Raw genomic sequence first — 20,896 nt, 5'->3', positions numbered from 1 at the left:
TTCTTTCTACCTAAGCTGCCCCAAACAGGATTTGGAATTCGTCACCTTTGCTTGCAGCATGATTCAGTAATTCCACAAATATTAACTGAGCGTCGTCTTTTGTGCCAGGCAGTGGTAAGCAAAATAAGTCACGCTTTCTGCTTTGTGGAGTGTACAGCCCAGTGGGGGCCTCAGGTGATAATCAAATAATCACATAAATAAATAGAAAATTGCATCAGTGGTAGGGGCTTTGAAAACCTCAAGGGTCTATAATGGGGGTTACCTCACCCCCAGGAAGGTAGAAGTGGGAGCATCAGTTGACCATGCGGGTCCTTCCTGTCACTGAGACTTCAGGTGAGATATTTCTCCGGCATGAGGCCTTCCCATCTCTCAGTGGCTCCCTGGTCTCTAGCACAAAACCCCATTTATTGTCATTACCACACTAGCATTCCTAAGATCTGTCCTGTTCATTTACGTTCTGTTTCTGGTCTTTGACTTCTCTCAGGCTTCTATCCATTATGTTCACCACTGTTCCTCTGGTGCCAGGCAGGACTGGGCACATGGTAGGCTGAAGAGATGAAAAGTATCCAGAAGGATAAGCTGGAACCAGAAGGATGGACGGGTTTCAGCATAACCCAGGGGTAAGGGAGAGCATTCCCAGCAGTAAGTGTGAAGGCTCAGTGTGCACGGTTACCATGGAAAACTGAGGGAAGGTGTGTGTGGCCAGAAGGCAGAGAGGAGGCGACCAGGGGTGGAGACAAGGCTGGAGAGGGAGTGCGAGCTGGGGCCTTGACGAACAGGGCGAGCATCTGGGCTGGCTACTGCCGTAATGAAGGACCACGCTGGGGGCGCAAACAGCAGACCTGTGCTGTCTCACGGTTGGGAGGCTACAAGTCTGAGATCGAGGAGTCAGCAGGTTGGTTCCTTCTGGGGACTATGAGGGAGACCCTGTTGCATGCCTCTCCTCTAGATTCTGGTGGTTTGCTGGCAATCTTTGGTGTTGCTTAGTTTGTAGCAATATCACCCAACCTCTGCCTTCGAGTTCACATGATGTTTACCCTGTGTGTGTGTCTGTGTCCAACTCTCCCCTTTTTATAAGGACACCAGTCATGCTGAATTAGGACCCACCCTTATGCTCACATTAACTTGATGATCTCTTTCCAAATAAGGTCACGTTCTAAGATTTTGGGGGTTAGGACTTCAACCTGTGAATTTGGGGAGGACACAATTCAACTCATAATAGACTGCTTCCTCAAGTGGATCAGGAGCCCAAGGAGAGTTTATGTGACCACTCAGGCATCTTTCTTGTGGTCCATCTGAAGAGTGAATGGGCCCGTAATGCAGAGGATAAAGTTTGACTCCATCAGTTGGCATTCAAGGCCAATCCAGCCCTTTCCCTCATCTCCCTCTCCACTTGCAGAAACCTTCTCCAGCCACTGGACAAAACTCTGATCCAGGGATGGGTTTCTTCATTTACCTATTTTTTGCCTCCCAAGGATTCTGAGGCCATCGTGCTGGGGGTTGGAGAGGTTCAGATCCTGACTCTGCTGCTAATCGGCTGTGTGATCTTGGGCTTGTCACTCTACCTCTCTGAGGCTTTACTACCTCATCTATCATATGGATGGGTGAGTGATTCAGTGCCCAGTGAGGGCCTTCAGATATTGACAACATCAACTCTATTTTCCAAAGCCTAAATGCATACACATGATCTGCCAAAGCCTTTTATGTTCTTGATCCCCCAACTTATTTATTTGAAAACCCTCCTAAGAAGCACAAAAATAAAAACAGTGAATGGCCATGACAGAGGACCCTTTCGTATATTTAGCTTCAATGACAGGACAGGGAGGCTACTGAAATCTGGGAAGGGGGGGAGCTAGCCCTTCCTGGTTTGTGGGCATTCCTGCCTTGGCACCTGTGCCCATTCCGTCCTCACTCGTCTGGAATGCCTTCCACTATTCTTGCCACACAGCAAAAGCCCACTCTCAGAAGTCCTGTTCACAAGGCTCTTCTTCAGGGATTACCTGAGATCTGTCTAAGCCGCTCATTTGGATCTACTCGGATAGTTACCTCCGCACATCTTTTATGTTGTGGCTTAGCTCGTCAATCACCACTCATGTGTGGGGCTTGTTCCCGCACGTATTCTGTAAGCCCCTTGAAGGCAGGAACAATCTCTTGTACTTCTTTGTATTCCTTCATAGTCCTTGGCAGAATCCAATTCATTCATTCATTCGCCCGTTCACTCACTCGATCTTCAAATGTTTTTTGAACATCTGCCATGTTCTAGTCACAGAGGACTGAAAAGATGACTAGATGTGCCTTGAGAGTCTAGTAGGTAAAATTCACACACACCAAGAATTATTACGGCTATTGGTCAGAATTCCTCTAGTTGAAGTGACAGAACTCCTTCAAACTGTCTTAAGCAAAAATGATAGTAAGTGGGAGAAGGGAAAATTTAAAGGATCAAACATTTTAATAAAAAAATATAAAGGAATAGGAGGGGGCTGGCCTCAGCTAGATCCAGGGGCTCAAACGATGACTCCAGGATCTGGTCTTGGTCTCTCCATCTGTTGGCTCTGCTTTCCTCTCTCTGTGTTGGCTTCACTCTCAGGCAGGCCTTCTACAGACCAAAAATACCCCGGCTGCTAGTAATCCCAGTAGAAAGACAGCCTTTTCCCATCAGTCCACTAAAAGTCCTGGAATCACACCGTATTAAAGATCTGTGACCAAGATGATGCAGATCCGGTCACAGAACCACCATTGCTCAGGGGTGATTCACCGGAGGAAAAATCTCGATGACGTTATCAAAGAAAGGGGGAGAGACGCTAAGCAGAATTGAGTAACAGACGTCCACTCTGTTATGCCCTGTGAGGAATTGGATCCTAGAGGAGGGAGGGAGAGGCCAATCCTGCCTCAGGGTGGAAGAAGAGTCACAGGAACATTTGCATGGGGCCTTGAAATGCACGTAGGAGTTTGCCAGGTGGAAAGGGCAAAGATGGGAGCATCCTGCTGGCAGAGGGAAGCCTGAGTGTGAAGCTGTGAAGTCAAAACAGGACATAGATTGCTCTGGGGCTAATTGGCTAAGGCAGGACTGAGGGAAGGCACAGTGGAAATGGAGGCAGGTGGCAGGAAGGACCTCAGAGATCAAGGCTGAATGAAGGTTTTAAGTGGCCAATGATGAGATCACTGGGGCAGGAAGGCCAGGTGGGAAGCAGAAAAGCCATCCAGGTGAAGGGTAAGAGTTTATCCTGCGGCTTTGCCATAGAGCCACCACACGGCAGGTGGTAAATGTGAGTTTTTAGAGCTGGGAGAGCCAGCTGAAATCCACTGACTTAGAAGCTAGCTTTGGCTGATGCCAGCCCTGAGACAGGATAATTCCAAAGGGGAAGGACTACACCCATGGCATCACCTGACTGAAGCAGGATCTGCTTACCCATGTTGTAAGCCCCTCACCAGCTGGGTGAACTTGAGGAGTTAGTTAAACCTTTTCTTTCCTTATCTGTAAAACAGAGTTGATAAGACCTGCCTCACAATGGTGTCTTAAGAACTGAATGAGGTAATTCACTGGATGCTTTTAGCATCAAACCCAGCATATGATAATAATTATTATTGTCATCACTATTATTACCACTAGCACCTCACTAGGTTATTAGGAAAAATCCAACGACAGATGTATACAGATATACGACCCATGGTAGGTTTTCTATAAGTGTTGGTTTTCTTCCTCCCATTACTACCTTCTCCCTCTGCAAACTCTCATATATACTTTGAGACCTGATACAAATGGTCCTGGGACTCCCCCTCCACCCTGGGACAGAATGATTCACTCACTCATTCCTCATCCCTCAAAGTGACGGTGATGAGGGAACAGAAGGCTGGCTGAAGACAGAGCATAAGCTGACACCCCGCAACCTCCCCCTACCCACCACTCCTGGGTGGGACCTGTGTGACATTCTTCCAGGAAGCCCCCAACTATCTTAATGCTAATGCCTTGCTAGAGGGAAAAACAACCTTAACAATGGCAAGACCTCCATTATCCTGTGAGTCTTTTTTAACTACGAAAGTACTTTCTCAACCTCCCTTTTTCCTTACCCCCTCCCAACCCCATGGTATATAATCAGCCACCCCTCACAACCTGGGGCAGCAGCTCTTTCTGCCCACGGGTCCTATCCCTGTGCTTTAATAAACCACCATTTTGCACCAAAGACGTCTCAAGAATTCTTTCTTGATGGTCGGCTCCAGACTACACCCCACCGAACCTCACCTGTATTCCGCAACCTCATCAACAGCACACTGGGTCTAGTGTCCAGCAGCACCTCTGAGCTCCCCTTGAACCTGCTGAAAGTGTCCCTGGTACCAGGATGAAAATCTCTGCCTCATTAAGCAATGCCTGGCCAGCCTCATCTTCTCTTGCCCTGCAAACCCCTTTGCCTTGGTTTATCCATCCGCACGATGAGCTCACCGTTGTGTGTGCAGCGCTAGGCAGAGGAAGGGCCTGATCCACGGCTCCTCTGGTTGGTTCTTTTACCAATCACCTGAGGACCCTAAACCGGGGCTCACCCCATCTGGACTTCACACCTCTTATGTGTCAGGTGAGGATGATGACACCTTTTCTGACTCCCAGCTCCACCAGGGTTATGGGAGGATTTAAGCAGCTAAAGGCTGGGGAGGCAATTTGCAAAGTGTAAGGTACTATATAATCTTCAAAGGTTATTATTAACCTATTTGTCGAATGGAATGGAATCAAAAGTAATCCCCTGCACATTACTGCTTGTTAAAAATCTCCTTCATTACTGGGGCACCTGGGTGGCACTGTTGGTTAAGCATCTGACTCTTGGTTTCGGCACAGGTGGTGATCTCAGGATCGTGAGATTGAGCCTCACGTTAGGCTCCGTGCTCAGCGAGGAGTCTGCTTGGGGTTCTCTCTCCCTCTCCCTCTGTCTCTCCCCCCACCACTCTTTCACACGTGCTCACTCTCTCTCTCTCTAAAATAAATAAATATTTTTTAAAAATCTCCATTGCATCAACTATTTTTCATTTTTAGAATAAAATTTAGATGATATGCACATGTAGATTTATATAAAGCATATCATACATAAATAAACCACACCCTGGTTAACACTTCGGAAGTTGCTGATTATAGTCTCCGCAGATTCCAGGAAAGCTGGTACAGGATCTAGGAAAGGGCCCAAGGGCAAACGTGGAAGGAGAAAAAGGGGTTATGGCTGTTGCAAAGACCACTGTTTTGGCTGAGACTCCTGCTTTGAAATTCCTCCTAGCAATGAAAAGAGCAAGGTGGGAAATGAACAGGGTAGTGTTCACTCTCCAGGAGGAGTTAAAAGGGGCCCTGGGGGGTCTTATACGGGCTTTAGGATTTTTGCCATTCCTGCAAACCCACCATACTTAATAACTCCCTGTTCATCACTGTTTATTTTTACTTAAGTGAATTTATTTACAAAGGACTTTCCCTAGTCTTGGTTAAAATAAAAATTTTAAAAGCCAGCATCACTTGCCATAAATAGAAAGTGAGCTGAAAAAGTAGGTTCAAGGAAACCAAAACAGCATCGCTCAATCCGAGGCAGATGCGGGTGCCTGAGGTCCATTCTCTACTTGTGAAAAAGGAAATTAGAGAGGCATTAGCAACATACTAGTAACCAAACTGAGACCGTCTCCTTGAGCCAACCATGGAGGCTGAAAGAATTGAAAAGATAATTCAGTGTGTATGGTTCATGTGTTCTCAGTGATCCCACTCTCATTTTGAGGAACACCACTCTGGTCTAGCCATTCCTCCTCTTCCAGTAATGCCCACTTAAAATACCTGGCCTTTGTGCACACACCTCCCCAGATGGGAGCTCACATCCTCAAGGCAGCCCTTTCCCTGCTGGACAGCTCTAGCTACTGGAATGTTCTCAAGGTCAAGGTGAAGTCTGTTTCTCTGAAAATGCTATCCTTGGTCCTCACCTCTCTCCTTTATGTAGCCACACAAAGTAAGTCTATTTCCTTCATGAGTTTGAAGAAAGTATTTGGTAATATCTCGGTCTTTTCAGTTAATCATTCAAAAAACCTTCTATTATTGATCAGAGAGGGAGAGAGAGATGAGAAATGACCCCTTGCCTTCAAGCAGCCGGCAGGCTGAAGCGGGAGGACCAGGCATATGAACTAGATCATTTCTTGATCATCTGTAATAATAATGAGAGTGACACACAGATCACCGTGGAAGGCCAGGGGAGGTGCAGTGGACTCGGGGCCTGGGCTCTAGGGCAGGGGTTTCTCAGGGGAAGTGAGCCCTTAGCTGGCCCTGCTGAGATGAGCAGGGGCTGGCCAGGACAAGGCACCCTAAATGCCCAAACATGGAGAACTGGCCTAGATGGATGGGTGGCTCTCAGGAACACTAAACCAGCTCAGAGAAGTGAGGGGATACCCAAAGCAATACAGCTTGAAGCAGATTTGCATTTTGGGGCCAGATAAACCAAGATTAGAATTCTACCTCTGCCGCTTATCTGCTCTGGCTGTGTGCCTCTGGGAAAATTCCTTAATTTCTCAAAACCTCAATGGTTTCAACTAGAAAGACAGAGATAGTACCTGCCTCAAAGGTCACAAATGTTTACCACAAAGTTAAATGAGGCAATGCATGCAAGACACCTAGTGGCTGGGGTGCCTGGGGGGCTCGGTTGGTTAAGCATCTGCCTTCGGCTCAGGTTATGATCCCAGAGTCCTGGGATCAAGCCCCAGGATGGGTCCCTGGCTCAGCGGGGAACCTGCTTCTCCCTCTCCCTCTGCCGCTCCCCCTGTTTGTGCTCTCGCTCTCTGTCAAATAAATAAATAAAACCTTAAAAAAAAAAAAGACACCTAGTGGAACCCTTGGCTCAAGGTAATGTGGCTGTGATGGGTATCTGAAAGATTAAACATTCTGCTCAGCACAGGCACCGAGTGCTCAGGGAAGATCTGGCTGGAACCCGTACGGGGAGAATACCAGCTCTTGGAAAGTATTACTGGAAAGCTATGGCTAGTGTGATACTAGTCATAAGAACAGTAGTAGCTATGAATGAGACAGGAGTCCCACCTGGAGGATCTTCCCCTTTATCCCCAACTTGTTCTAAGCAAACCTTTTCATTCTGAATCCTTTCCACATTTACAGGCTCAATTTACCTACTACAAAAGTGCTTCTCTGCTTAGGATTCACCTGAAAGGCTAAATCTAAATTATAGCATCTTTTTAGGGAAATGCTACATCTGTGAAAAAAAGGTTATTTGCTCCCTGGCATCCTCCTTCCCAACTGCTCTGTGAAGCTGAGAGCTATTTCAGACCTTCTCTACATAGAATATTAAACATTATTCATTAGCTAGCCAAGCACCTCCCAGTTCTTTCCAAAATCTGACTTTCCCAATTTTAAACACATTTGAATAGAATTCCTTGCAGCTTTTTTTTTTCTTCCCCACAGCTATCCAAATAATAGCTACCAACAGTTAACCTGCTAGAGAAAGGATTTTTCTCAGGTATATCCCCCGGAAGGTAAGAGATACCGCAGACTAAAGGCATCAGAACGGAAGAGGACATCACCTCACACAGAGCATGTGGGGCTAATGTTCCAGATGGCAATCTGGGGTTGGGCTAGGACAGGGCTTTTCAAACTGGGTCCCAAGGAGTGCTAGTTCGGTGAAATGTTAATCAATATTACAGGGGAGAAAGAATTCTATGGTCAAATAGCTTTCAGAAAGAAGTCACCAGGCTTATTTATTGCAAAACTTCTCAGAGCCTTCCATATCCTAATGTGTGTCAGGAATCTCAAAGAGGGGGGAGGGAGTGGGTAGTCGCTCCTCACTGCATTCATATCCACCCCCCCCCCACCCATCTAGACATCTCAATGTATCGGCGTCTTAGAAAACCCTCCTCTGGAGGAAGAGAAAGTGTTAGTTCCAGCAAACCTCTGGCTTCCTCGAACTACCCAACTTGTTTGGAGGACAGTCACCTACCCTGAAAGGCAGGTTTTAAAAGCCCCTGGTGTGCTGCCCCTCCCCACCACCACACTCCTGCTCAGGAAGGGCCCCTAGTTCCAGGTCTTGAAGAGGATAAGCCAACCTCAGGCTAGGGCTGGCTGGGAAAGAGCAGTGGGTTATGGGTTTGACTCTGGGGAAGAAGAAGGTTCTAGAAGGCCAGCGTGGCCTAAAAGTAAGTTGTAAATAATTTATCATCTGGAAAATCATCACAATGTGTGCTCATACACAAAATAACCTTCAGAATCCCCTGGAGGGCGTGTTAAAATACAGATTGCTGGGCCCTACCCCTGGAGTTTCTCGTTCAGCAGGTCTAAGGGGAGGCCCCAGATTTTGCATTTCTTTTTCTTTTCTTTTTTTTAAAAAATATTTTATTTATTAATTTGACAGAGAGACAGTGAGAGAGGGAACACAATCAAGGGGAGTGTGAAAGGGAGAAGCAGGCTTCCAGCCGAGCAGGGAGCCTGATGCGGGGCATGACCTGAGCCGAAGACAGACGCTTAACAGCTGAGCCACCCAGGCGCCCCTAGATTTTGCATTTCTGACAAGTGTCCATGTGATGCTGCCGGTCAGGACTGCACTTTGTAAAAGGGTGCCCTAGCATCTGTGGTCCCAATTCCCCAGGCAGGGACAGCACTGTGAAGCCCACACTCTGTCCTCTCAGCAACACTATGCCAGGCACAAGGAGTGGGTGACCCTTTGTGCAAATGGCCCCACCAAGATCCTAAGGCAGCCAGAAGACACAAGTCCCCCTCCCTTCCTCCCACCAGCCCCACCCCAGAACAATTCTAATCACCATCTGATGTTCATTCGTTCGTTCAACAAACAGTGCGTGCCAACCATATACCAAACCTGGTGCTGGGTGTTCAGGACCCCAGGTCAAGAGCCACCCTCTCGCCATCTCTGAGCCCATCGCCCAGTGGTTGCCAAAAGGGGGACAGACAAGAACACAGGCGAATTCAGCACAGGATGGCAGCTTCTGCCTCACTCTTCTCAAGTACTTCTGTCGAGTCAGAAAGGGAAGACAGCCTTGATTCCTGTTTTCCTCAGTCCTACCTCTGAGAGACTGCCCAGCACTGCCTACCCCTCCTCTGCTCCGCCATGCCCCTGGCAGTCATCACCACCACCTGCACAGCAATAATCCCACCCACCTGCTCCACTCGTGCCCCCTTCAATCCAGGGTCATCTTTCAAAAACAGAAATGGGGTCATGCTCCCCCCTACTTACGGTGCCTCAGTGGCTTCCCACACTCCCTCACCACCAGTTCCAGCTGCACCGGCCTCTCCTCCTCTCCTGCTGCCCCCAGGGCTGCCCTTTCTCATCCCTCAGGTCTCTGCTTCAATGCCACTGCCTCCAGGTGCCTTCCCTGACTGCTGTTCGGCTCAGTGTGGAGGATCAAAGAGGGCTGCAAATCCTTTGACGTGAGAAGGGTTTTCTTTTCTATCTCCTTGAAGCTGAGCTCAGGCTGAGAGGTGGTGCTGGGCCAGTTCCAGACCTTGCCTTGAAGACTGGGGCTTCCCCCCTGCTCTCTCGGGGCCCTGAGCTACAGTGTCAGACACCCAGCTGAAATGCTAGGTACAGAGGCCCTGACACCGCACAGGGAAGGAGGGCACAGCCTTGCAGCCATCCCCACCAAAGCACCAGGCACATAGGTGAAGCCATCTTGGACCTGCCAGCCCAGAACAGCTGCCAGCTGAAGACCACTCAGTGATGGCAGTCAGTGCCATATAAGGCAGAAAAATCACCTGACTGAGCCCTGTCCAAATTCCTGACAGCAATACTTAGTACTAAAATGTAGAACCACGGTACTACATTTTTGTACTAAGTATTGCTGTTACACAGAATAGATAACCAAAACATTCTGCATTACATTTATTTCCATCACAGCACCTCCTGGGCAGTTTATACACACACACACACACACATATGTGTATACACACACACATATGTGTGTATACACACACACACACACACACACACACACACACATACATACATATATGTATACTGATTGCCCGGGCAGATAAAGAGCAAATGGAGGAGCACTGCACTTAGAATCAAGAGACCTGAGTTCTTGTTACAGACTGAATGTCTGGGCCCCCTTAAAAGCAGTATGTTGAAACCCTACACCGGGTGTGTTGGTGTCAGGTGGTGGGGCCTTTGGCAGGTAATTAGGATTAGGGCAGAGCCTTCATGAATGGGATTAGTGCCCTTAGAAGAGTCAGGGGAGAGCTTGCCTGCTCTCTCTCTTCTCTACCACGTGAAGACACATGAGAATCAGCGATCTGCACGCCGAGAGAGCTCTCACAGAACCCGACCATGCTGGCACCCTGGCAGGGCTAGACTCATGGGGGCTGAGCTCCCTATAGCACGTGATTCAAAGAAAGGTTCAGGTGATGGCTCTGAGGGTTTACCTGAGGCAGGTCAAGCATATGGAGAATAATACCATCATCATCTATTTCTTTTCTACGCACACTGAGGACCTCTTATTTTCCTGGACTGTGCTGTGTGCTGAAACACCAAGATTAACAGGACACAGTCCCTGAGCTCAGATACTGTCCCTTCTCTTGAGAGGGGGCATGCCCACAGTTGGTAAGGTTGAGGCAGGCACCCAGTCTCTCTGGCCATGTCCTTTGAACTCTGCCACCTGCTTGCTCTTCAGGCCTCAAGGTTAGAAGTTACTACCTCTGAGTTTCACCCAGTGCTTCCTCTGTGTGCCTGTAATATTCTGTATTTGTTGATTTTCTTATTTAGCCAGTATTTACTGAGCACCTATGAGGTGCCAGGCCCTGATTTATCATAGGAAACAAGACAGGCAGTTCCTGCCATGGTGGGATTTCCCACCTAGTAGAAGAGGGAGATGAACAATCAAACATGAAAGAGAAAAGAAAAGAAAAGAAAAGAAAAGAAAAGAAAAGAAAAGAAAAGAAAAGAAAAGAAAAGAAAAGGAGAAAGAAAGGAAGAAAGAAACAAACAAACTATCAAATGATTGCTCTGATGGACTTCCAGCTTCTAACATGGTAAGAAATCAGTTTGTAAGCTACGTCGTCTATGGTACTTGGTTACAGCAGCCAAATGAACTAAGACAGTTCCCATCCCATCTCAGCCACTCATTTGCTGGGCTATCTTGGTCAACTCAATTCCCTCTCTAAACAAAATCTCTCAGCCAGAGTAGGTTTTACAGACCAAGTACATTTCCTCCCTTCCTTGCTCCTGCTCATTCACAAACACCCCATCTGTCTGGCACTGGGCCCATTGCAGTGGGAATAAAATAACAAGATCTGGGCCCTGCCCTCAAGGCCCTGAGAGGCTACCTGCCAGAGAGATGGACACTCTTAAATGAAGTAACTGTAAGACGGCAAGACAAGCCTTCTCTGGACAGCAGGATGAAGGACCCAGAGCCCAGCACAGATCCTCTTCACTAAGCTCCAAACAGGCAGCCAGGGGTCAGCACTGGTTGGCCCTGGGGTCAAAGGGCAAGTCCAGACATCCCTTAGAGACTCCTGCTTCCAAAAGCCACATTAGCATCGTGCAGAGGGCCTATGCCAGCTGCACTGGCCTGGGCCCACGCCCTAATTAGACTTTCATAGTGTGTCAAGCAGCCTGCTTGGCCCGACTGCCAGCTGGGGCTCCTGTTCCGTCTGGTGGCCTCTGTTTAATGAACCCATGAGGGGCTGGCCGAGCTCATTACAGGCGATGCGAGGGAACAGGGGACCCCCACCCACGCTCCCCCATAGCTCCGCCTTTCCCCCTTTCCCCCATGTTCACACTGAAAATGGGAAGGGAGGAGACAGGCAGGAGCTGAGACCACAGCCTGACCACACAGCCCTGGATGGCTCCAGTGACAGCTCAGCCAGAGACAAGGGTTTCCGTGCATGTGTCTGTATCTCTGGTTTTAGGGGAGCGTTCAGATCCCATGACTGTTCTCAGGCTGCACCCAGCCCTTTCTTATCTCAGGCCGATAAGTCCAAATCTTTCTCTTTGCAATGACGGGTCCACAGACATGTCTGGACAAGCTGCTTTCTCAGAGATTCCCGGCCCTCATCATTAAGATAGGGCAGTAACCCCCACCCGGCCCCAAGTGCTCAGTTACTACTCTCAATAAACTGTCATGGCTGTTGTTATAACTAAAAGGCCAGAGAAGGCACCAAAACTGAGCAGCATTTGCTTCTGAGTGGCAGGGCTGCATGAGTGACTTTTTTCCCTCCTATTTTTCTGTATTTTCTAAATTATATACAATGACCATTTTACTTTCATCATTTGGAAAGAAAAAAAAAAAGAAAATTTTCTCCAAAAAAAAAAAAAATCTAACAGAAAAATGAGATTATGTGTGTGGAAGGGCCTAGACAGTGCCTGGGAGGACATTATTAATAGAAGTTTCCTCCTGCAGGCTAAGTTTGAATAAATAAGATTGGGTAGAAAAAAAAGAGTGGTATTTGTGAAGATGTAATAATGCTTTTTTGCTCTTTGATAAAGCAAATTCCACAAAAGTGAGTATTCAAATGCTGTGGCACAAACGAAGGGAAATGTTTACAGAAGTTTAGAGGAAGAGGGCTCCCTGGCTGGAGCAGAAGGCAAAAAAATATAGGGAAGAGGGTGGAAGCAAGCTAAGGTCCACTTACAAGTGAATAGAGAAACACAATGCACTGTATACATCCGATGGAATATTACTCAGCCTTAAAAAGGGCATCAGCTACAGTATGGGGTAAGCTAGCAGACATTAGACTAAATGAAATAAGCCAGTGACAAAAGAGCAACTACCATATGATTTCACTTCTCTAAGGTCTCTACAGTAGGGAAATTCATAGAGACAGCAAGTCGAATGGTGTTTGCCAGGGACTGGAGGGGGAAGGAATGGGGAGTTAGTGTTTGATCAGTATGAGTTTCTGTTTCGCCAGATGAAAAGCATTGTGGGGTCATATTGTAGTGATGGTTGCACAACAGCATGAGTATCCTTCATGCTATGTAACTGTACACTTAAAAATGGTTTATATTATGTGTGTTTTACCACAACTTTTTAAAATATAGAGAGAAAAACAGGATCGGACCCAGAGGGAGGAGTGGGTCAGGGGGTTGAAGCAAGTTGCTGATCCCCTGTGGTTGAGGGTGACTGGCTGAAGAGATGACAGGTGGAGGAGAAGGTCCCGGGAGTGTGGCAGAGGGAGAGACAGCTGCAGAGTGGCTCCCTGTCCTGTGAACACTGTCCCCTGGGGTTGCTACCTCCTACCTGCATTTGGGAGGCTGGCCCCAGTGGGTTCAGGGAAAAGAGACTCAGAGGCAGCCATGTCAATGCCTGAAGGGATCCGAGCTCACAAACCCAGAGTTTGGAGTGTGAGAAATCAGGACCCAGAGTTTGTGTATTGTAAATAAATGAGGCAGAGAAAGAGCCCCAGGCACTGGGCACTGATCCTCCAGGGGAGTAAGGAAGAGGGATGCACTGAGCATCAGTTCCATGGAGAAGAGATTCTGAGATCCCTGTCCCGAGGGAATTGGGAAGTGCGCTGGTTGACCCCCAGATAAAAGCATTCAGTTGTCCTGAAAGGAGGGGGGAGGTCACCTTGGCCCAAATGAAGACTAGCGCAATGCCTGGTACTTGGTAGGATAATAGCAACAGCAAGGACAATTTACTGAGCATTTACTGTCTGCCACAAGCACTGTTCCATGTGCCCCATTCATTCCCCGCAGCATCCCTATGCGTGAGAACTATCTCTATCCTCACTTTCCGAGGAGGAAGAAGTCAGGCACAGATGGTCTGTAACCTGCATTCCCAAGGCCTGAAAAGCACACCGTCTGCCTCCAGTGAGTCTTTGCCTGCTTTCTGCTTTGCTGCCTCCCCTCGGCCCGCCCCGGCCCCAGCCCCCTCCTCACTTGAACTGGTGCTCCCGGGAACTGCGGATCTTGGAGGAGAACCGCTCGGCCAGCTTCTCCAGGCTGCGGGAGTACTCCAGCTCAATCTCAGCTTTCCGGCGGAAGAACTCCTGGAGGTCCTGGAGCAGCTGCAGCCGGGACTCGGACTGCTGCTCCAGGCATTTGAACTGCTCCACCAGCTGCGTGCGGATCTCTGTGGGCAGAGGCAAGGGGCAGCGGGCGTTAGGCTGTGGTGGGCACTGCGGCAGGACCCACCCGGCTGACCTAGGGCCCCTGGCGCAGGCACTGCGATTCCTGCAGCCCCGTCCCCACCACCATGCCCACCTCCCCCCCCCCCAGAGCCTCTCCGGGCATTGGCACAGAGATCTGGCACATGCTGGCTTTTGTCACATGGTCTAGCCCAATGTTTCCCCAAGTTGAATCATGGCATGTCACCACCACGGCTTTTGCCATGTCCATGTGCCGCCAGCATTATTTTTTTCTTCCATGTGATCTAGTCAATTGGCTCGCTTTTCTTACTGAAATGAACATATTTGAAGTGAAGGGTTTTGTGTCACTATAGTGAAGGGAAAACCAGGACCAGGTGCCATCCTGCTACAAGAAAATGAATTCAACAAAAACAAAAAGGTTGTAAAATTCTATCTAGAGACTACTGCTTACCAGAGGCCCTGAGCCCAAGCTCCCTGCTCTCTATCAACAAAAGGAAAATGGGAGCATGCAAGCTGCTAAAGACTTTCTCCAGATGCAGTCAGGGCTGAGAGAGGCTGAGAAGGGGATGCCGGGGGCTCTTGGGTTTCAGTGTTACTTAAGGCCACGTCTGTGTTCCACGCTAAATCACCTTGAGCTCCATGCATAAACATCTCAAGTACCCCTAGAGGAATGTCACCCACACTTCAGGAAATACTGACAGCAAACCAGGTCTGTGCAACCAGGGCAAAAGTTCAAAAGCTGGGGAGGTGGAGATAAAAATCACAGGCAAATCCCAATAACTTCAGCCAACCTCATCTTAAAGCCCGTAGTGTTGTCACTGCTGTTGTCACTGCTGCTGTCACTGCTGCTGTCCCTCTGCTTTAACTCCTTCCCGGCCATCCCACAACCTGCAACACATCAGTCTCCCCAAAGCATTCTGCTCACACCAGCTCCCTGCTCAAAACACTCCACAGCCCCTTTCTGCCTGAGTATTAAGCCCAACTCCTTAGCATGGAATTCAAGGCCATCCACCACACAGCCACAAATTTCATGTGTCGGGATTTACCCCCAGTAGACTCTCGAAACCATTCAAACTAGTCCTTGAAATGTCCAATCCCACCTGCATAAATGGGCACCTGTCTGAAGTGACAGCCAACACCATCTTAGCATCCTTCAGAGAAGTGGTCTTCACAGGGGGCAGTCCTACCCTGGGGTACACAAAGGCTTCCCCAGGGGTATGCAGGCAGGAAAAATACAACGGAATCAGTTGAAGATCCTGTTTCCATTCCCCACTCTTCCCTGCTCTGCCTAACAATGTGTCTCAGTCTAGATGGCATGACTGCTCTCCTTCCCCACCTCCCTCTTCATATTGGTCCTTCTGCTTGGCAGGAGAAAGACTAACTTCTTCATCCAGAATCTGACCATGGTGTAGTGCCCCTAAATGTCGAGATATCTGGGTGCCAAAAAAATTTGACAATTTAGAATGTTGGTGTTAGCAGATCTTCCTTTGGGATCCTGAACCCTTGCTACTCCAAGTGTGGTCTGTGCACCTGCAGCAGCATCACCAGCGGGCTCATTAGCAAAGCAGAATCTCAGACCCCAACCCAGAATTTCTGAATCAGTTTCTGCATTTTTAGCAAGATCGCCAGATGGTCCAATGTACCTTAAAGTATGAGAAGCACTGCCATCAACCACCCCCATCCATCTCTTATGAGAAGCATTTCCCACACTATCTTACTTTTATGTTTAGTAATTGTTTATCAGATGTGTAAATACCAATATTATTTTGATGAACTCTGTATGTGATCAATGTAATGATATATCAATCCAGAAGAAAGATACTTAAGAGTTCTATGGGCAAAGGAAAAACTCTCAATGTCTATTTCAGTTTACATACGTGTTTTAGATCAAAAGAAGTATGATAGAGTAATCAATAAAAGTTTCAAGTATAAAAGATATCAAGTTAAAGTTCTGTGAAAGAAATAGAAGGGAATTATGAGTTCAAGAAAGTAAAGAAAGGCACAATATAAAATTTCTGACGGGGCAGCTGGGTGGCTCAGTCAGTTAAGCGTCTGCATTCAGCTCAGGTCATGATCCCGGGGTCCTGGGATCGAGTCCCCACATTGGGCTCCCTGCTCAGCGGGGAGCCTGCTTCTCCCTCTGCCTGCCACTCCCCCTGCTTGTGCTCTCTGGCTCTCTCTCTCTCTCTCTCTCGCTGTCAAATAAATAAAATCTTTTAAAAAATAAAATTTCTGATTTATTTGGATAATTTTTGATGGATGGTGGTGGATACCAATGTGTTATGGTATTTATCCTGTGATCTGTCAATTCCCCAAACAAATCCAGTTTTTATGTCCACCAAAAGATATATAAAAGAATACTTATAGTAGCTTTATAACCAAATACTAGAAACAACCCAAAATGTCCATTAAGAGTAGACAAGATTTTTTAAAATCTGAAATTGGCACCCAATGGAATACTATACAACAATAAGAGGCGATGAACTCCTGTCACCTGCAGCAATATGCTTGACTCTCACAGACCTTGCGTTGCTTAAAAGAAGGCAGAACGAATGAGATCATGCAAAACTAGTTTATGACGATGGAGGTCAGAGAAATGGTCACTGTTGGGGAGGGGCTGACTGGAAGGGGGCACAAGAGGTGCCTTCTGGAAAACTGAAGATAGACTACACCTCAGATTGGGTGGCAGGTACACTGGCAAAAAAAGAATTGAGCTGCGGGACGCCCGGGTGGCTCAGTCGGTTAAGCATCTGCCTTTGGTTCAGGTCATAATCCCAGGGTCCTGGGATGGAGTCCCTCGTCAGGCTCCTTGCTCAGCAGAGAGCCTACTTCTCCCCCTGCCTGCTGCTCCCCCTGCTTGTGCTCTCTCTCTCTCCCTCTCTGACAAATAAGTAAATAAAATCTTTTTAAAAAATTGAGTTGCATACTGGAGATCTGTGCATTCTACTCTATATAAGTGATCCTGCAATAAAAAGGCAAAATAAAAAAACTGCTGTTATTTTGCTTCCATTTGATACATTTAAGAGAGTAGTGTAATTTTATTCCACAAGGTCAATATTTACAATATGGCAGAAATGATATCCTTTGTAACTACTTAAACTTATAATGAAACATTTCAGATGTCAAGTTAAAATGTATGAGGCAAGACAGTTTTTTCCCCTGAGTTCACTGAGAGGGTAGGCAAGCAAAAAAGTTTAAAACCTGCTTTAGAGCCCATGTCAAGTACTGTTCCTCCCAGGGAGTCCTGGACTGCTTGGCCCTCCCTGCCCTACTCTGAACTCCCATGGTACTTCTAGTTTGTGTCTGACTGCCTCCCTCCATGTTTCAATTCTTTCATGAACGTGTGTCATATCCACCTTAGCTCCTCAAATGAAATTTAAGCTCTGAAGGTAGATTTCCCTCCCAAACGTAATAGATCATCAGGAGATCAATATCTGTACAGCAAATTACTATTTATCTTTACCAAGTGCTTTTACCCAAAGATATTAAGTGGTGTGATTATGGGAGTCTCACTAGACACAAACATACACACAAATACCACACACACACCCCACACAACACATATACACACAGCACACCACACACACACACACACACACACACACACACATATACAACATGACGTTATTCTCCATTTTTACAGAGGAAGAAACCACAGCTCTGTGTAAACTACAATCAGGAACTTGTCCAAGGTCACATTTTGCTCTCTGAACTGTAACAAGCTACGCAGGTATGCCTATGACATGGCCAATGTGTTGAATTGGATCGAGATGCCATCACTCCCCAAAGGGCAAGCCCTACCATATCAACACATTGTTATAAAAATGCTTCCCAAATATTTTTCAAATTACTTTCAGACCATCTACTATTTGGGACTCAAAATAACCTTAGTAATAATCACTAGCACTTACGGAGTCCATCATTTGTTGCCGGCTCAGTACTGACTTCTCTACATATTTATCTCACATAATCTGTCCTGCGTAAGGCAGGTGCTACTTGCAGTCCCCACTTTCCCCCCATAGATGAGGAGGTGGAGTCTCAGAGGTAAGCAGCCTCTGTTCATAACAGCTGGTGTGTGGCAATTAATCTAGGAATCAAGCCCAAATCCCTCAGATGGCAGCAACGACCCTCCAGATACCTAACTAGACTGAGACCATATCATTTTATTAAAAGACTTTAATCCATCTGTATTCAACCTCCTGTATCCTTTTTGTAACAAGATGGTGGTCTAAAGAGAATTATTAATCAGAAATTCTGCAGCCACTGCTTTCCTACATTACAGGGCATCATCAGGAGCCAATGTTCTCTTATTTTAGAGCAAAAGCTCATAAATTACACTATGATGACAGGAGAGGATTTGGAAGGAGCAGAGAATCTCCCCCAATTCATACCACCAGCTGGAGCCTCCAGGCTGGGTCGTGCTTAGAACCTTCCAGTAGCTTGGACAGCTCAGAGTCAAATGCTTCTAGCAGGAAACAGTCCTGGCCGGATCTCCGACTGCAGCTTGCCGGTGCTCTGGAACCCTGAAAGGATTTGATTACCCATCTCGTTATTTCTAACTCCCTTCCAAGTTGCTCCTCCTTGGAGCTGGCACAGATTTGGGTTTTCTCCTTGAAGATTTCAAAGGAGCGACAAAAATAAAATAAAACAGAATTGCTCCCAAGGCTCAGACTCCATTCAGCAGACATTCCCCCCAGGGGGCGGTTCCAGCCACAGTACAGCACTGAGCAGCAGAAAAATTAAAAGCGGGTGGGGCAAGGAGGGAAGGGGTTTGGAAAGTCAGGAAAAGCTCTTTGCTGTCAGAACCTTGGAACTGCAGATGACCTCTCCAATCACCTAGTGCAGCTCCTGGTTTTACAGATAGAGGCAAGAGGCCCAAAGAAGGGGCAGAAGGAATTCTGACACCTGGACTCCTGAAGCACAGCTGTCCCGTGGCACTCTCTTGTTAAAATTCTCCATGGCTCCCTATTGCTTATAGAATCAAAGCCAAACTCCTCTGACATTCAAAGCCCAAGAATCTACAGCCTGCCTAACCATTTCCCATAAAGCTCCTACTCCTTCTCCTGCAACAGTCTCACCAAAGACCACTGTGGCTGTGCCAATGCCCCCACCCATGGCAACACTCAGGGCAACCAGCCTTAGGGGTGAACAAGTATCCCCACGCTCCCCACCCCACTTACTACTACAACCTCACGAGCAGAGGCAGCAGATCTTCAGGTTCAAGGTAATTAGAAATTATATTTAAAAAAAATTAATAGATTGTTTTTTAGAGAAGCTTTAGGTTTACAAAAAATTAACCAGAAAGTACAAAGAGTTCCCACAAACTCTCTCTCACTCACTCCCCAGCACAGTTTCTCCTATTATCAACATCTTGCATTGATTGGTGTGGTACATCTGTTACAACTGATGGACAAAACAAATATGTTACTATTAACGAAAGTCCAGAGGTTAGGTTAGGCTCTCTCTTGGAGCGTTACATTGCATGGGTTTGGACAAAGGCCAAATGTCATGTGGCTATCATTATGGTATCATACAGAGTATTTTCACTGCCCTAAAAATCCCCCATGTTCCACCTATTCCTCCCTCCTCTCTACAACCCCTGAAAACTACTCAGCTTTCTACTATCTCTTTAATTTTGCCTTTTCCAGAAAGTCATATAGTTGGAATCATACATTATGTACGCTTTGTAAGCTGGCTTCTTCTACTTAGCAATAAGCATTTAAAGTTCCTCCATGTCTTTTCATGGCTTGATAGCTCATTTCTTTTGATCACTGAATAAATACTCCATTGTATGGAATAATATTCACAGTTTATTTATCCATTTACTTCCTGAAAAACATCTTGATAGTTTCCAGTTTGGGGGAATTATTGATATTTTGTGCAAGCCAAATAAGTTTTCAACTCATTTGGAGAAATACTTTTTTGTTAACTAATAGACTATATTTAAAAGCAGTTTTAGGTTTACTGAAGAAAAAAAAAAGGAGTTCTATTTTTAGATAAGAAATACAAGACTTTAAAAAATTGGTAAAAAATTCAAAAGGTCGACAGGATATCAAAAGAGAAATCTCTCTCCCCCTATCACCAGCCACCTAGTCCCCTCTAATAAGGTAACCAACTTACCAGGTTCATGTGCATCCTTTTAGAAATAATGGTGTATTTCAAATACATTATTTCCCCCATTTTTACACACATGACAGCATATCACTCACAGCGTCCGTACCTTACTTTTGTCTTTTCAGAATACATTGGGAAGGGGTGCGCGGGTGGCTCAGTTGGTTAACAGTCTGCCTTCAGCTCAGGTCATGATGCCGGATCCTGGGATCCCTCTCCCCCCTCTCCTCGCCCCCACTATGGGCCACAGAGTCTGCCTCTCCCTCTCCCTCTTCCCCTCCCCCTGCTCATGCTCTCTCTTTCTCTTTCAAATAAATGAATTTAAAAATCTTAAAAAAAAAAAAGAAGAATACATTGGAAAGATCTGTCCATACCACTTTATAAAGAACTTCCTCATTCCTTTTCACAGTACTATAGAATTCCACTGTAAAATTTAAAAATGTTAGCCAGTCCCCTTTTCAGGACCTTTAGTAACCCTTTACTAGCACCAAGGCCACCGGAATGGATAGACCCTACGCAGGCTTCATTTTGCACTTGTGCACATATAACATTTGTGTGACGGATTCTTCGCGTGGCAGTGCAGGAGCAAAAGGCACGTGCATGACAACTTCGCATGACTGTTTTGCATGACTGCTTTGCATGGCTATTTTGAGATTGTTAAATCAGCTTAATCTACAAGGGGGTCACAGGGACTATTTAAAAAACAGGCATGTTGGGATTTGCTTCGAAATAACCTTG

At 46.7% G+C, this 20,896-nt stretch overlaps 1 protein-coding gene across 1 annotated transcript in view; it reads right to left on the bottom strand.

The window, feature by feature from the left end:
• SRGAP3 (SLIT-ROBO Rho GTPase activating protein 3) overlaps positions 1-19,162 on the bottom strand; it is a 127,099-nt gene extending 107,937 nt beyond the window's left edge. The window contains exons 1-2 of the mRNA XM_040628128.1: positions 19,126-19,162; positions 13,839-14,031 (exon numbers count right to left, since the gene is read on the bottom strand). Coding sequence (XP_040484062.1) covers positions 13,839-14,031; positions 19,126-19,162 — 230 coding nt within the window. The remainder of the gene's footprint in view (positions 1-13,838; positions 14,032-19,125) is intronic.
• Between the last annotated feature and the right edge of the window lie 1,734 nt (positions 19,163-20,896).

The sequence above is a fragment of the Ursus maritimus genome, unplaced genomic scaffold, assembly GCF_017311325.1.
Source record: "Ursus maritimus isolate PB19 unplaced genomic scaffold, ASM1731132v1 scaffold_14, whole genome shotgun sequence".
In the NCBI taxonomy this organism is placed as follows: domain Eukaryota; kingdom Metazoa; phylum Chordata; class Mammalia; order Carnivora; family Ursidae; genus Ursus; species Ursus maritimus.
Note: the sequence above shows the minus strand (reverse complement) of the source record. Positions and strands in the feature narration are given on the sequence as shown.